At 57.3% G+C, this 15,544-nt stretch overlaps 1 protein-coding gene across 1 annotated transcript in view; it reads right to left on the bottom strand.

Moving 5' to 3' along the window:
- UMODL1 (uromodulin like 1) overlaps positions 1 to 15,172 on the bottom strand; it is a 61,438-nt gene extending 46,266 nt beyond the window's left edge. Inside the window, exons 1-5 of the mRNA XM_024758408.1 lie at positions 15,097 to 15,172; positions 11,429 to 11,671; positions 4,160 to 4,321; positions 3,269 to 3,390; positions 466 to 652 (exon numbers count right to left, since the gene is read on the bottom strand). Of these exons, the coding sequence (XP_024614176.1) occupies positions 466 to 652; positions 3,269 to 3,390; positions 4,160 to 4,321; positions 11,429 to 11,671; positions 15,097 to 15,172 (790 nt within the window). The remainder of the gene's footprint in view (positions 1 to 465; positions 653 to 3,268; positions 3,391 to 4,159; positions 4,322 to 11,428; positions 11,672 to 15,096) is intronic.
- Positions 15,173 to 15,544: the final 372 nt, after the last annotated feature.

The following is a 15,544-nucleotide window of genomic DNA, read 5'->3' as shown; positions in this document are numbered from 1 at the left end:
CTGACATGGAAAAAAAAAAAAAAAAAAAAAAAGAAAAGCCAGGTAATTTCTTCCAGAAACACATCTATCTGCTGCACCAAACTCAGATTTGTGCCAACTCTGCTTTAAGAGCCTTCGAGATGTAAGGATGTCCTTAGCGAGGGTGGGAAAGAGCCCACAAGGAAATTTGGGAACCCCAGAACTGAGCAAATGGGTTATTTGTGTGCTGTTCTAGGATTTGTTCTCCAGCCTCCACCTGGATGGAAGGAGAAACTGGACGTGAGAGGCTTAGGAGGAGGCCGGAAGGAGGGAAGGGGAAGGGGATGCTAGCACAGAACGAGTTCTCAAAATCTCGGCTTCGGAACTTGGAGTTTAAACTCCGGGCTGGGATGAGCTAACGGTGGGTCTGACCGCCCCTCACCTACTGGAGGATTCTCCCACTCCGGCGGCCCCCGCCCCCAAGGGGACAACAAAGGGAAGCCGCACCTTGCACCCGGATGTCAATCACTTCATAGATGCGTTTCACCACGCCGTCCAGCACCGCGGAGATGCGGGCCACAGGCTCCGGCTGCGGCAGACCCAGCAGCAACCGGGACACCGTGATCGAGGTGTCCCCCCCGGCCGAGTGCAAGTGGTGGACAGCGGTGTCCAGTGGCTGCAGGGCACTGGTGACCTGTGAAACCAGAGTCAGAGCATCAGGCGGTGGAAGGACGCGCCCATCGGACAGACAGGGAGACGGAGGCCTAGGGACGTTAAAATTAACTGCAAACACACACCTACACAAAACACACACACACACACACACACACACACCCCACACACACCGTTCTCTTGTGCAGCAAAAAACTCTCTCCAATATTTTTGTTTCTGTTGTCATTCCAATAAAGTCCCGCAAACCAGATTATAAATACTTTGGGGTTGAATTGTGTCCCCCTCCCAAAAAAAAATCCCCATGTTGGAGTCCTAATCTCCCAGAACCTCAGAATGTGACCTTATTTGGAGATAGGGCCATTGCAGATGTAGTTAGTTAAGATGAGCTCATTAGGGTGGGCCTTGGTCCAAGATGACTGGTGTCCTTCCACAAAGAAGACGTTTGGACACAGACAGACACTGGCAGAGGAAACAATGTGAGGACACAGGGAGAAGCTAAGGAGACGCCTGGAGCGGACCTCTGCTGTGTGGAAGAGACACCGGTCTACCAGGGTCCCCCCACCGGTCCCTGCCCTTGCAGCTGACAACAGAGAATCAGGTCTGGAATTAGGGAACTGGACGTCAAACCACATCTGATATTTTCTGAAATTGAATGATCCCTTTTCTCATTTCATATGAATTCTTTTTGTTCCAGTCTAATATCCCGAAATCTCAAGGTAGCATTGATATTTGCCTTGGGAAGACAGGCAAACAGCGTGACTACCAGGCAGAAGGGCATCACCGAAGCAGGCTTTGCCAACAAACCCACAAGTCTCCCCTGGAAACCAGAAAGGTGTTTTGGGGACCCTGGAGCCCGCGCCCTCCTCAGCAGACTTGAAACACTTCACAGGGGGAGGCAGATCAGGAAGTCAACACTGGCCTCGCGCAAACCCCTTAGTTAGGGCGCCCAGTCCCTGCTGCAGTCAGGAGCCCATGTGGACAGGCTCTCCTGAGGGGAGGAACGAAACCTTCCCACATGAAGAGGCAGAGGGTGACGAGAACAATAACATTCAAAAACCAACAATCACAGCAGCTCAGAACCTACATGGATCAGCATCGCTTTAAGCTTTTTAACGTACTGTCTAAACCTCACAGCCACTGTCTCATGTAGGATTATGATTATTCCTGTTTAACGGAGTAGGTATCTAAGGCACAGAGAGGTTAAGTAACTTGAGCAAGGTCACACAGCTGATGAGTGACAGTACTGGGATTTGAATCCATGCCGTCTGGCTCCAGAGCCATGTTCTTACTGGCCAACTAGGCATCCCCGGCTAAGAAAGGACAAAAATCTCTTCTAGCTGGGACAGTTAAAGAGGCTTCTGGGTCAAGGTGACATTTGGGAGTACCTCTCAAGCGGTTTTACTGGACAGCCCAGAGCAAGGTGAGGGTGTGTGCCATCTGTTTTGGGCTCACCCCAGCCAACTCTGGTCTGATTTCATGACCCAGGGGCCACATCTACGGGACCTGACAGTCAGGAAGGACCAGCCACACAGTGTGAGGGGTCCAGTGCGGAAGGAAATGTGCAGCCCCTTGTTCAAAAATTATTAAGCATTTCGAGAGGCAACAGCAGAGCATTATACAAATGCAGGGCCCTTCCCAGCGTGGGCTGGCTGCAGGGCATTCACCTGGGAAGTGGGTCCTGAGGTCAGACCACCACCCTGGGCAGGCACCATCAGGTGCTGGTGAGCAGTGCCTGCCCCCAGATGGGCTCCCAGGACCTGGGCGGGGGTGGGGCGACTCCCAGAACGTGAAGACGTCCTGCTGGTTGCAAGGCGCTGACGAGGCGTCAGCGAGCGTGAGCTGTGTCTAGGCTGGGGCTCCCTCCCGGGGGTGGGGTGCGGGCCTTGCCCCTCAGGGGGCCTGTGGCCACATCTAGAGACAGTTTTGGTTGTCACAGCCGGGCACGTTTCTGGCCTCTTTTGTGTAGAGCCAGGCCTGCTGCGAAACCCTGTGGGGACAGGCAGCCCCATGACAGAGCCATGCAGCCCCAAACATCGGCAGTGCCAAGACAGAGGAGCCCAGTCTACAGGTCCCCATCTCAGCACCTTCCAGAACTCCTGGGACTTCCCTAAAGCGGGAGCTAGAACTCGGGGATGCGTGAGAGAGGTGCTCAAGGGCACAGCTCTGGGGCCTGGGAAGGCTGCACCCGGGCCTTAAGCAACAGACCCTGAAAAGAGGAGAAGTTGCCTGTTTCACGTCGTGACAGGGTAGGGCTTGCACGCCACGTACCTCAAAACACACCAAACTGCACCCTTCCGAGAGGGCATTTCATTGCACAAAAATCGAATCTCTTTCAAGCGGTTTTTTTTTTTTTTTAGCGGTACGCGGGCCTCTCACTGTTGTGGCCTCTCCCGTTGCGGAGCACAGGCTCCGGACGCGCAGGCGCAGCAGCCATGGCTCACGGGCCCAGCCGCTCCACGGCACGTGGGATCTTCCCGGACCGGGGCACGAACCCGTGTCCCCTGCATCGGCAGACGGACTCTCAACCACTGCGCCACCGGGGAAGCCCCAAGCTATTTTTAAGTAAGAATCCACATTTGGTTCAGAGTCAGTCAGTTGGGGTCTCTTGTGGAACCCCTCCCGACACCCCGACACCTACCATGGAGTGCAGGAGCCTCATGTGATCCAGCAGCCTGGGGTCCGCCTGCTGGAGCTCCGTGAAGTCCATCTTCACCAGGACGGTCACGTTGTACCAGAAACTCGCCAGCTTCCTCTCTGGAGCTGCCCGAGGGCACAGGGATGAGCCTCAGGCCCAGGACAGGCTGGGGCCACAGGAGGCCCCTGGGGAATGGGGTGGCACGCTTCCGACCCCCTGCCCCCGCTTCTCTTATGTTATATATGGTCCTATTTATACCGTAGAATGCACTATTGTACACAAGGTATGTTAGATAACACGATGTATATCACTTATAACATATCTACTATAATGTATACGGTATAATAGCATCATTATATATTACATGTAACATAATATTTACGTTACGTATACTATTACTTTATACTATGCTAGTAAGATATATATTATACGAATACTTCATGTTTTATAATATATTGTATATTGTACGTTTTATATATATATACAGTTTATATGTGTTTCCCTGGCTCTGAACCTTGACCACCTCTTCTCCTGGGGGCCTGCACTGACTTGCCAGACGGGGGCCTGGGAAGGATTCCGGGTCCCCGTGGGGCTGCACAAGCAGACAGTCCTAAACCTCCCAGCTCTGACACAGCTCAGCTCCCAGCAAGCTCACCGGGAGCTCTGAGGGCCTCCCCAGGCAATCTTGGGAAACTGGGGTCCCTGCTTTTCCAGGAACGTCTAACCCCCTCAGGGCAGCTGTGAGCACACTTCTCCCCCTGAGGGGTCAGTGGCTGGATTTTATGAGTGAGATGGGCCCGTGCACAGGCTGCAGGCTCCCCATAAAACCCGGGCTGCTGCTACCAGAAACTCACTCCTCCCCCAACCTTCTCCCAGATCAGGCCTCAGCCCTACCTTGGGGGGCAGGGGCCGAGCAGCGGGGGCCCCCCGACGAAGGGCAGCACTTCTGAAGACCAGGACAGTCCGCATCCAGGGTGCATGGCGAGGTAGATGCTTCTGGCATCACCACCGGGCAGATGCCGGGTCTGGATGCGAACTCCTCAGACCGATTCAGGGCTGGGGGACAAGCGAGCAGCCATTAGTGCTATTGGCTGTAGAATCCCGGATGGCCTGCGTGGCGCTGTGGCTGGATGCCTCCTGGCACTGGAATCTGTCTGCGGTTCCGAGGCGCACAGAGCAGCCCACTCAAGGGCCACCACCGCCAGGCCTGGGCAGGGCCTCGCCCTGTCCTGCAGAGCAGCCATCGAGGCCGTTTGCTCCGACTCTAACGTAGCCTGACCATCTTTCCTGGGAGGAGGGCAGCTTGTCCCAGGAAGCTGGGGGCCCGGGTGACCTGTTCCTCTAGGCCTCAGGAGTCCGTGTACAGGGCTCTCTACCACGCCCGTAGAGGCCCCCTTGCTGCTCTGTGTCCTGACAGCTCACTCACTCACTCATTGAATATTTATTGAGCACCTACTATGTGCCAGACACAAAGCAAGGTACCCGGGACCCAGCAGTGGGCCCGAGGCAAAGTCCCTGCCTCAGGACACTTAGATGTTGGACAGAGGCCAATATGCCAATAGGCCTGCAAAAGCTCAGGTGAATGAGAGCTGCGGGGAAGAAGCAGGGCCCAGGGGCAGGTAGGCAGGGAAGGCCACCCTGAACAGGGGTCTCTGCAGGGGCCGGGGCACTGGGGGGACAGCCTGTAGCTTGAGGCCCAGGAAGTGGGAATGCGCTGGGCCCCCCAAAGGTGAGAAGGAGGTCCCCAGGGCTGGTGAGGGCGCGGTGGGTGAGCAGGTGGGCTGGGCCACGGAAAGACCCCCGCGGTGTTGAGGTGGGTGCCCTGGGGGTTTGGGGCAGGTCCGTGGTGAAGGGGACACTGTGGTGCCCTGCCCAGACTGTCACACCGCTCTGCCAAGCTCTGCGTCCCCACCTCCTAGGACCCTCAGGTGGCCCTCGGGGGCTGGAGCTGCCGCACCCCGTATGCAAAGCCCCAGGTACCTGGGGTTTTACAAACCACCTTCCGACCCCGTGGCCAATGCCGTGAAATCGTCCCCTGCCTCTGCCCCTTCCCTTCCCTGTCCTGCGTCCACAGCTTCCCTGAGGGCGGCCTGACTTGCTAATCCCTGCTGTGCTCTGGCAGCCGCGCCTGTCGAGAGCCTATTGTGATGGTCCAGGCGAGAGCTGGTGGAGGCTGGACCAGGGTGATGGGTGGAAACAAGCGGGAAGCCTCAGATCCTGAGTGTCTGTAGCTGGAAGTGCCTGCAGGACGTGCTGACAGACAGGACAGGGTGTAAAAGAAAGAGAAGCTTCAAGATGGATCCAAGGCTTCGGGCCTGGGCAGCCACTTGGCACCATTTCCGGGAGAAGCTGCAGGAAGAGTGGCCTTGGGTGGAGCCAGGATTTGGCCGTACGGATGTGAAGTGTGGCACGCTTTCTGGAGGCACACATGGAGATGGGGGGCAGCGAGGCCCTGTCTCCTCCCCTGGTCAATGCCCGGGAGATCCGCTGAGGTCAATCAGTGGGGCTGTGGGCTGCACACCTCCAGGGCCAGCACTCACAACGTGCTCAGAGGGACGCAGCTCGGGGCAGACGGTGCAGATGTGCAGACGGGAGCCTGCAGGAGGCAAAGACGACGGGGGATGTGCAGCCAGGTGTGGTGAGGGCTGGCGGAGGCATGGGCTTCTAAAGCAAAGAGCTTTCAGAGACCTGATAAAAGCAGGAACTTTCTGAGAATCCGGGGGCTCCTAGGGTACTAGCCGGGAGCCAGGGTGCTGGGAGCCAGGGTGCTGACACTCAGGGGACAGGAAAGCACAGGAGAGGGAGAGAAGAACGGGAACCCGGGGGAAGCGGGCATGCTGCTCTCTGCAGGGAGGTGGCCAGGGCGCCAGCTGATGCTGCCGGATGCTCACTCGGTGGCTGGGCGTCAGGGGCGGCAGGGCTGACCCCCCTGCCTGGTCTGTGCAGGCCCAGCAGTGGATGGAGCTCAGGGAAGCATGGGATGCAGGAAGCTGGGCAGCCGTGAGCGTCCGGGGGCTGAGGGCGGCAGGGAGGGAGCACAAGGAAGGCAAGACCCCAACACCGGCGTCCGAGGAAGGGCCTGTGTGAACTCCGCCCACCCACCCGGGGATGAGGGCTCCAGGCCCGACTGGGTGTCACTCAAACCCATCTGCCTCCTGCCCAGATCCACGTAAAGCTCTGTGCCCTACGTGACATTTAGAAGTGCCACTCTGGGCTCCCCAAACTCCAGGACAGTCAGCGAAGGCGTGACAGCCGTGCTCTGGAAACACGTCCTCAGAGCTGGGGAGGGCCAGCCCCCCGGGAGGATGCGTGGGGTCGCCAGGTGGAAAGGAAGAGCCGAGGGGCCAGGGTCCTAAGGGTGGTCCTCTGGGGCTCTCCAGAGTCTCTGCGGGATGCTCCACAGCCAGAAAGAGGTGGCGGCCCCTCCTGCTGGGAACACATCACCAAGGCAGCTGCACTGGCCAAGGAGGAGAAGAGAAGACAGAGGTGCTGAAATGCACGCAGGGTCCCCGTCAGCTCTCTCCTCGCGGAAGCTGAGCCTGGGCTTGGCGGTCACTGTCAAGAGCGTTCTCCTCTCCACGCTGTCCTCGGCCGCCTCCTCACTTCCTAGCTGCCCCGGTGGCTATTCCGATGTCCGACGTCCTGGAGGAGCGGCCATGCAGGGACAGCTTTGGTGCAGTCTGAGAGAGGCTCTGCTGGGATGGAAATGTTGAGACCCCTGGAGGGCCACCCACCAAGGATCGGGAGCACGTTGCTTTCTCTCCCATCGTGAAAACGAGCCGCCTCGGTTGGCAGTCCCTCTGCCCACGGGACTCTAGCTAGAATGTTCTGGGCCTCTCCTGCCTGGCGGTTAAGAAACATGAGATTAAATGTATCATGGGCTCCTGGGACTGAAAAATGACATTAGGGGGAAAAAAGGGGAATCCAAGTAAAGTGTGGAGTAGAATTAAGCAGTAATGCACCCACGTCGGTCCTTATTGGGGAAAATGCTCCCTGGTAATGTAAGAGCTAACATTAGGGACCCTGGGAGAGGGGTGAAGGGGGACTCTCTCTACTGTCTTTGCAAATCTTTGTCTGGAAATTCAAAACTATTCTAAACCAAGAGGTTTATCTAAATGAAAGGAAAATAGCCACCAGGAGAAACGGGCTTCCAAAAACAGTGACCTGATCACAACAGAAGTGCTTTCCAGTTAAAGTTCGTCTTAATATGGAGGCTGCTGGGAAACCCCCGCCATCCCTCAGGGCTGGCCGGCTTACGGAGAGCCAGAGAGAACAGTAAATGGCTCCAACTTGGTAGAAAGTCAAAAATCCTCCTCTCCTTCCCTAACTCGACACAAACAATGACCCAGGACTGCCCAGCGCCTGGCAACCCCAGGTGAGTCACGGTTCATGAGATAAGGCGGAGACTTCTGTCTGAGCCACAGCCCAGGACTCTCTAGGGCTGGGGAATCGGATCCGCTCTGGAATAATCAGATAATAATCCTTCCTCGGAATTCTCTTTCCTCAAAGGGGCCCTGGCCATCAGCCTGGGAGAAGGGAAGTTTGGGGTAGGCTCCGGGTCCAGCGGGGTCCTGGGCTTGCCGTGCAGAAGGGCGTGCGGAGGAGACGGGCCGTGCGGGAACTGGGGTGTCGCTGCAGGTGGTGAGTGCCCACTGAGATGCTCATTTCTGCTCCGAGGAATCCATCCTGACTAAATATTCCAACTTTTGTGCAGCAGTGTTTGCACCAGATGACACTCATCGCAGCGTTGTTTATAAGAACCAGAAATTGGAAACCACTAGACGCTAAGTGGTAGCAGATTGCTTAGCGCTGACCCATCCGTGTGAAGTGGTGCCTTGTGGGCTTTAAATCACGCTGGAGAACACGATTTATGGACTCGGAAGAGGTTCCAGATAAATTGCCAAGGGGTACAAGTGTGCTGCAAAACATCTCCAGCAGGGTGACCGCCCTTCTGTGAAAGGTCTTCCCTGAAGGAAACTAGAAGAAAATGTTAACAGTGGTCATTGTTGCGGGAGGGGGGTTGTTCCGGGGGGCAGGCGGAGGGCAGACTTACGGGCAATTTCCCTTTTCTTTGTTTCCAGATTTTCTACGTTGCTTGTGTATTCGTTTTTGTACTGTAAAAATACACTTAACTAAGATCGTATATGACTTATATCATGGCCTTCCCACAACTAAGATCGTATATGACTTATATCATGGCCTTCCCACAACTAAGATCGTATATGACTTATATCATGGCCTTCCAAATGTGGGACTTAAAGAAGTTGAAAAAGGCATTGAGACTGAAAAAAAAAAAAACCACGTGTTCTCTTCTCACGTAACGCTCTTCCCTTTTTTGGGTTCTTGACTGTTGAGTGGGAAGAGAGAGAAGAAAGGAAAGCTGAGGTTTCACTGCTGCCGGGGATGAGACCGCTGAGCTGAGGTTGCTGAGACATAAGAAACCCCAGCCCCGGGCGGCCCGGAGGCGAGTGCCTTCTGCCTGCCTCTCCGCCCCAGGTGCCCAGGCTGCCACATCCGGGCTGTGGCCCCAGGCTCCTCTGTGCCAATCAACCCGTGGGTCTCAGCGCATCACTTACAGGGACCTCTCACTTCTGGTTCCAGAGAGCCAAGCCGTCGTGAGGCACCTCTGCACCAGCTTTGATCCGAGGAGCCAGGCAGGTGTGGAGAAAGCTGAGCTGCTGGTGCCCGTGGTGTAAATACTTCCCACCAGGCACTTTCTAGCTGCCCACGTGGTATCCCTGAGCTCGGAGGTGGGGGGAGACCGAGGCTCACTGGGGGCCTCCCAAGCTGCAGGAACAAGTGCTGCAGCCCCCCATGCCCTCCCCGGTGGTCACAGGGCAGCCCCGCAGCAGCTGCAGTGTCAAGCGGGGCCCAGGCAGCAAGCCGGGACCTGCCCGAGCAGGTGTCCGGTGGGCCGTGTGCCTGGACGTTCCTCCTCACTGTGCCCCTCCCATGCGCGCCACAGCCCCTTCCTCAAACGTCACCAGCTAAATCCGACAGGGGTTCGAGTCACCCGCCTCCCCAGGTCTGAGTCCCCATCTGCTCCCGTCCCGTAGCAACCAGGACTCTCCCACTGGCTTTTACAGGCCCCTTTTCCTCTCTCTTCTCCTTCCTTCTGGGATCCTGCCTGCGTCCTCTCCACGCTGCTTCCAGAGTGACCCTTCCAAGGCACGGGGGGGACTGTGGACCCCACCCCACCCCAATTCAGTGACCTGCGCTTCCCCAGAGCTGATCTGCCCACGGGACTCTAGCTAGAATGTTCTGGGCCTCTCCTGCCTGGCGAGCCCCTATTTAAAGGCGCTAACACTTTAAAAGTGGGGCTGAGTCCCACGGGAGGCTGGTTCGCTGGGAAGCAAGATGAGCTTGTGTCCCTGCTTCCCAGAAAGCTGGTGCCTCCCGCCTTTTCTCCTGGGGGGAGGGCAGCAGGCCTCACAGAAAGGTGACCGCTCGGGCTGGACGGGGCTGGGGGGCTCAGCCTCTCCTGGGGGCCCCTCTGGCCCTCTGAACCTGTGACCTCACCAGCCCCACGACAGACCGACAGCAGGTGGGGAGAGTGTGGCCTCTGCAGGGGAAGGCGGGTGGGCTAGGGTGGCCCCCTCCTTCTACCAGGATCTGATGCTCCAAACCAAGTGCCGTGTGCCCCGGCTGAGGCCTCCCCGACCCGGGACCCCCAACCCCAGAAGAGCGTGCTCCCAGGGCAGGGGCAGCTCCCGCTGTGCATGGGGCCCTTGGAGGCAGGGACGGCAGACAGAGGGCCGTGGTCACCATGGGAAGGGACTCCTCAGACCCAGCACCGCCCCTGCAAGTGTCCCTTCAGGGAACCAGCGGGATACACAACAGGCACCCAGCCGCAGACCTGAGGCCAGCTGGCCCTTCCTGGTTTTTATTGGTGGTGGCAGCACTGGTGGCCATGGTGTCGTTTTAACACTCCCAGAAGAGGTGTGTTCCTGTGACCTGCTCAACCCTGAGCGGTCCGGTCATCTCGGGGCCTGGCCCTCTGAGCTGCATGAGTGCACATGTCAGCCACCCCGTCCTCTGCGGGCTTTGGAGGCTGAGGGAGATGCACTCAGGATAACTGCAGGTCCAGCCCGTCTGCAGGGTCTGAGGGACCCAAGACTCTACATCTGATAGCCCCTAAGGCTGGAGGGCTGGCACCCCTGGTGTGCCATGTCCACGCCCTAGCCTGCGGCTGTCCTGCTGCCTGGGACCCCGGGGATGGACGGGTCACGTGTCACGGGAGCCGCTCCCACACCCTGCGAGCTGGTGCTTTCCGCATTTCGGAGGAGGCAGCCTCACGTCTCAGGGTGCCCTATTGCCACCCTTCCCACTTCCCCTCCACCACGGGGGTGGGTGTAGGCAGGCCTCCTGCCTGTTCAGAAACTCATCTCAGCTCTGAAACTGATTCAAACGATCACCACACACACACCCCCCCAACGTATTCACACAAGCACACGCCTGCACCCTTGCCCCCGGAAGAGGCCTTCTGGAAAGTTCCCTCCGTGTCGAGAGGCTGAGCCCTGAACGCCACACAGCCCCGTCCGCCCGGCCTCAGACGAGCCTGGGACAGCCTCAGCATGGCTGGTCGCCGCCCCAAGCGTCTTTTGAACCACGCAGAGGGAGTAAGAGGCCTTGGGAGCCTCTGGACAGTAAGGGGACCCTTTCCATCTCTTTCACAGATTGGGGCTCAGACTAGGGTCTCACAGCCTTTAGAATGACAAGGCTGGTTGCCATTACAGAAGAGATCGCAATGCTGGTTCTCAAACTCAGCTGCCTGTTAAAATGGCTGGGGGAGCTTTAAGAAATATCCCAGGGCCCCCAAGCTACGCCCCAGACTGAATCCGTCAGAGTGTCTGAAGGGGGACCCAGTCGTCATCGTTATTAAAGCTGCCCCGGGGACTTCGGTGTGCAGCCAGGTCTGGGAGCCACCACCCAAAACAGAGGCTCCCAGAGTGGGTCTCGGGCTGGTAGCATCACCATCACCTGGGAACTTGTGCTTCACCCCTGCCCCCCTGGGCCTGAAATCCGGGGTGAGGCCAGTGACCGGTGCTTAGACTGGCCCTATGAATGGCCCCGATGCACACCTGAGGCTGAGGACCAGTGTTCTAGTCAGTTCAGGGCCAGGGGGCGTGAACAGTGACTATCCCAAGACGGGGCAGGACTCACGCAGGACGCAGTAGAGGCCCAGCTGCTCATAGCCTTCGCAGCAGTCGGTCACGTTCCTCCGCTTAGGAACCTCCACCACCAGGTACTGGGTCCGGTAGATGGTCTTGGGGCAGCGCCGCCAGGGGACCCACCAGCCGCAGGGAACGTAGGTCAGGCGGGATGTGTGCACTGCCTCCACGCTCTGGACATGCTGGCTCACACTGTAGTTGCACAGCTGGTAGCTCAGCAGGGAGAGGCCTTTTTCTACGAGGGAGGGAGGAGGGTGGAGAAACAAGAGGAGAAAATTCCAGAATCAAACCAATCTGAGGGGTTCTCTGCAAGTCCTCTGCTTCTGCAAGAGCAGGTGAAACAAGACGCCCGCACACGGAGGACCCCTTGGGATCCGCCCACCGGCCCGTATCCGAGAAGGCGATGCAGTAGCATAGACTCAAGGGATGCAGCATGACACCTGCTGGCTGAGCAATCCTCCCCCACAGAGCAGGAGATGCTACCCCAGCCCGACCCCGGCTCCCCGCACCCAGGGGTCTGACGGTACACATAAGGGGACACAGAGAAACCAAGCTTCTGGGGCCCTTGTCCTGGGCTCTGCTGCGTGTTCTCTGACTCTGCGGGCTGGAGAGCCCTGCGCACACCTCGTATCTCCGCAATAAGGGCTGTCACGTGCGACGTGAATACACAGCGGTTCCCTCAGGGAATACATAGTAAAGGCCCACTAAGTGCTGGGCACGATGACAGTGACACCATTTTATTGGAATGAGATGAAAGATAAACACACAAGTCAAATACACGTGAGAAGTTCATAGCTGGTAAAGTTCAGTCCGACGGTTGCTGTGGTCAGCGGGCGTGAGGACACAGTGCCCGAGGTGGGACATCCAGCTGGCCTTTTCAGGCCCTAGGTGTCTCTCACCGGGAGCCTGGTTCCTGGGCACAGATGTCCATGGCCTTTATCAGAATTGTCACTTGGTTCTCGAGACCCCATATCACCTACTACCTTCATCAGCCTCAGACCCCTGTGTCGTGGACCACCTGCCACTGAGGTCCTGGGGTGTCCCATCTTCCCGGGGAGCCTCTTTTGCCTCATAGAGCAGGGACCGTGTGAGGGCTGGAATATGTCCCACCCCAAATTCATAAGTTGAAGTTCTAAACCCCAGTACCACAGAATGTGACTGTACTCGGAAAAAGGGTTTTTGCAGACATAATTAGTTAAGATGAGGTGATATTGGTGTCGGGTGGCCCCTGATCCAGTACGACTGGCATCCTTATGAGAGGGAAAATTTGGACACAGAGACAGGAATGCACACAGGGAGATGCAATAGGAGACGAAGGCATAGATCAGGGTGATGCATCTACAAGCCAGGGGTCACTAAAATTGGCAGGAACCATCAGAAGCTGCGGAGAGGCGTGTCGGGGACAGATTCTTCCTCCCAGCCTCAGGACGAGCCAACCCTGCCAACACCTTGACCTGGAACCTCTGGCCTCCAGACTGTGAAGAAATAAATCTCTACCACTAAACCCCCAGTCTGTGGGGCTTTGCTGAGACAGCCCCAGGGAACTGACAGGAGGGCCGTGGGGTGCCTCCCGCGTCTGCGGCCAGCGTGGGACTTGCCGCGTTCCTGGGCTGTCAGTAAAGGGTGAATGAATGCTTTGAATGTAATTCACGTTTTCAGATACTCAAGCTCTGAGCTCTAAGCTTTAGGAGACTGTACAGCCGCTGGGTAGGGGCTCCATGTTGCAGTGTAAACCCTTCAGTGAGAAGGTGGATTTCTGGGGCAAAACTCAGAGGGGGTAGGAGAAATCATCTTCATCCCCACCCCCAGGACAGCACCCCTGAAGAGTTCCACCTTTGGCCTCAGGGTCACCCACAAGCATGCAGAAAGCGAGACTTGGGGGCCGGCGACCCCCAGGAAGAAATGGGGCCAAGCCAGCCCTCACGCCCAGGCTGCTGGGAGAGCCTGCAGCCTTACTCTGGGCAGAATCGGGTGCTGAAGCCCGCTGCCCCAGAGCAAGCCCACTCCCAAGCCACGTGGTGGCCTCCCCTGGGGTGGCAGGGCCTCTGGGGGTAGACCCGACCTGTATTCACCAAAGGGCGGGTCCCAGGAAGCTTTGGGAGGGAGTAAGAGGCCCTTGGCTGGGTGGGGTAGGGCAGGAGAAGGCAGCTTCCGAAGCCAGAGCTTAGAGGTGACCGGGATGAGGGGCTGGAGAAGACGCCACAGTGAAACGTGGTCACTAGTTGAGCGATGGCGCCTTGCATGTGTCCGCGAGAACACGCACGTGTACGCGCACACACTCCTCCTTGCAAGTGAAACTGCACTTGGATCTCCATGTTTTGTTTTTCACATTCTGTGAGAGGCCACCGAGGCGTCCCCAGGCCTGGCTTCTTGGCAGAGCTTGCAGTAGAAACCACTTAGCAGATCCTGCAGCTCAACAAATCCTTTCAGGAGCACAGGAGGCAGGGGCCCTGGGTTCTAATCCCAGACGTAGAAAATCTTAATGCTCTGGTGGGTTCTGGGGTCAGAGCTGCAGTCACACCAGCTTCACTAATACCAGCCGTGTGCTTCTAAGCACGTTTCATGCCCTCTCGGGGCCCCAGCCTTGTCATTTGTAGAATCATAGCTGTGCCTAAGGCTGTAGGAGAATTAAATGAAATCATGCCTGTACCGGAGCAAACAGACGTGCAGCCCTGACGGACCGCCTAGCACTCCTGCCGGGGTCCTCCCGCACACGAAACGTCTCCTAAGGCCTCCTCTGGCTTCCAGACATTCCCATTCGTTCTGCCACTGAGCTGTATGGTCTGCATGACAGTCATTCCAAAGGAAATATCAAGTTGTTTTTTTTAAAATCACAATTCATTAGAAAAAAAACAGTCACAGAATCCTGCCCATGGGTGAAAAATGTTTAAATTAGTACAGAACTGAAGTCGATGGTAGAAACAGAATGGCTCTGTTTGAATTCCCGACGGAATGAGATGGATTTCTATAGGAAAATGATGTGAAAGGTTTGCAATCTCAATTCTCTGAAATCTGGGGCTTCAGAAATCCAACGTGTTTTTAGCAGCTGACACGTGTCTCTCGAGGGCCTTGGACATGTGCTTGGTCCCTCACGTCCCCGTGGGCCACTTGCATCCCCACTTGCTGAGGAAATGGGGCTGGCAGAGCCCAAGGTGAGCGGGAAGCCCCACTTCATGATCCCTGCTCTCTGGCGGGCAAAGGAGGTCTGAGCCAGGGTCAAAGGCAGGGGTAGCCCTGGTGGAAACCTTGCCCTTGGCCGGCTTTGTGGCCCTGGCCACTCTGGGTCTCCCTCTCCTTATCTGTAAGTTGAAGACTAACGGGCTGTGGTTCCAGAGGGTTCGATTCTGACTCTCCAGGAATGTGTTACTCTCAGCGTGGCCAGCGGGCCTGTAACATCTGTACCCCAGGCAGAAATGCAGAGTTCCGGGCCCCTCCCAGACCCACTGACTCAGAATCCACACTTGAATCCCACCAAGCCCCAGGTGATTCGGAAGCATTCCCACCACCTCTTTTGTGGTTATGAAAAAGTATGACCCTGCCTCTCAAAGCAGGTGCATCTTTGCCTGCCCAGCTCTCGGCAGGGCTGCCGTCTTCAAGGGGCCCACTCCCAGGGAGCCCATCACCCCTCCGCCATCCCCGCACAGAGCCCGGACACCTCACCTGTGAAGCCACTGGCCTGGCTCGGGCCCACGGCGGTGACCAGAGACAGCAGCGCCAGCACAAGGGTCCTGAGCATGGTCGGGCAGTGGCAGTGGCTCTGGCCTCTCCCGAGCGGCAGCACAAAGGGGCCTGGGCCACCTGGACCCAGAGAAAGGGCCCTTCCCTTCCCTGCGCCGCCGACAGTGGCAGTGGCTTCAGAGGATGTGCTCGCCGGGAGCGTTCCCTTATGCCTGCTCGTAAACACCCACCACTGCCGCAGCAGTGTCCCTCGGGGCACCTGCATGTCACAGCCCATTCTCCCTCCAGGCAGATGGCATCTTTCAGGAAAGGTGAGTACCCAACTGCCAGGCTGCATCTCTGGGTCCCATCTCGTTGTTACGCAGAAAACACATTTCAGACCCGAATCTGACTCCCTCCATCAAGTCCAAAGTATTCTCTTACCTTATCG

This window comes from Neophocaena asiaeorientalis, unplaced genomic scaffold (genome assembly GCF_003031525.2).
Source record: "Neophocaena asiaeorientalis asiaeorientalis breed wild unplaced genomic scaffold, Neophocaena_asiaeorientalis_V1.1 scaffold45, whole genome shotgun sequence".
Lineage (NCBI taxonomy): Eukaryota > Metazoa > Chordata > Mammalia > Artiodactyla > Phocoenidae > Neophocaena > Neophocaena asiaeorientalis.
This window is presented reverse-complemented; position numbering and strand designations above follow the sequence as displayed.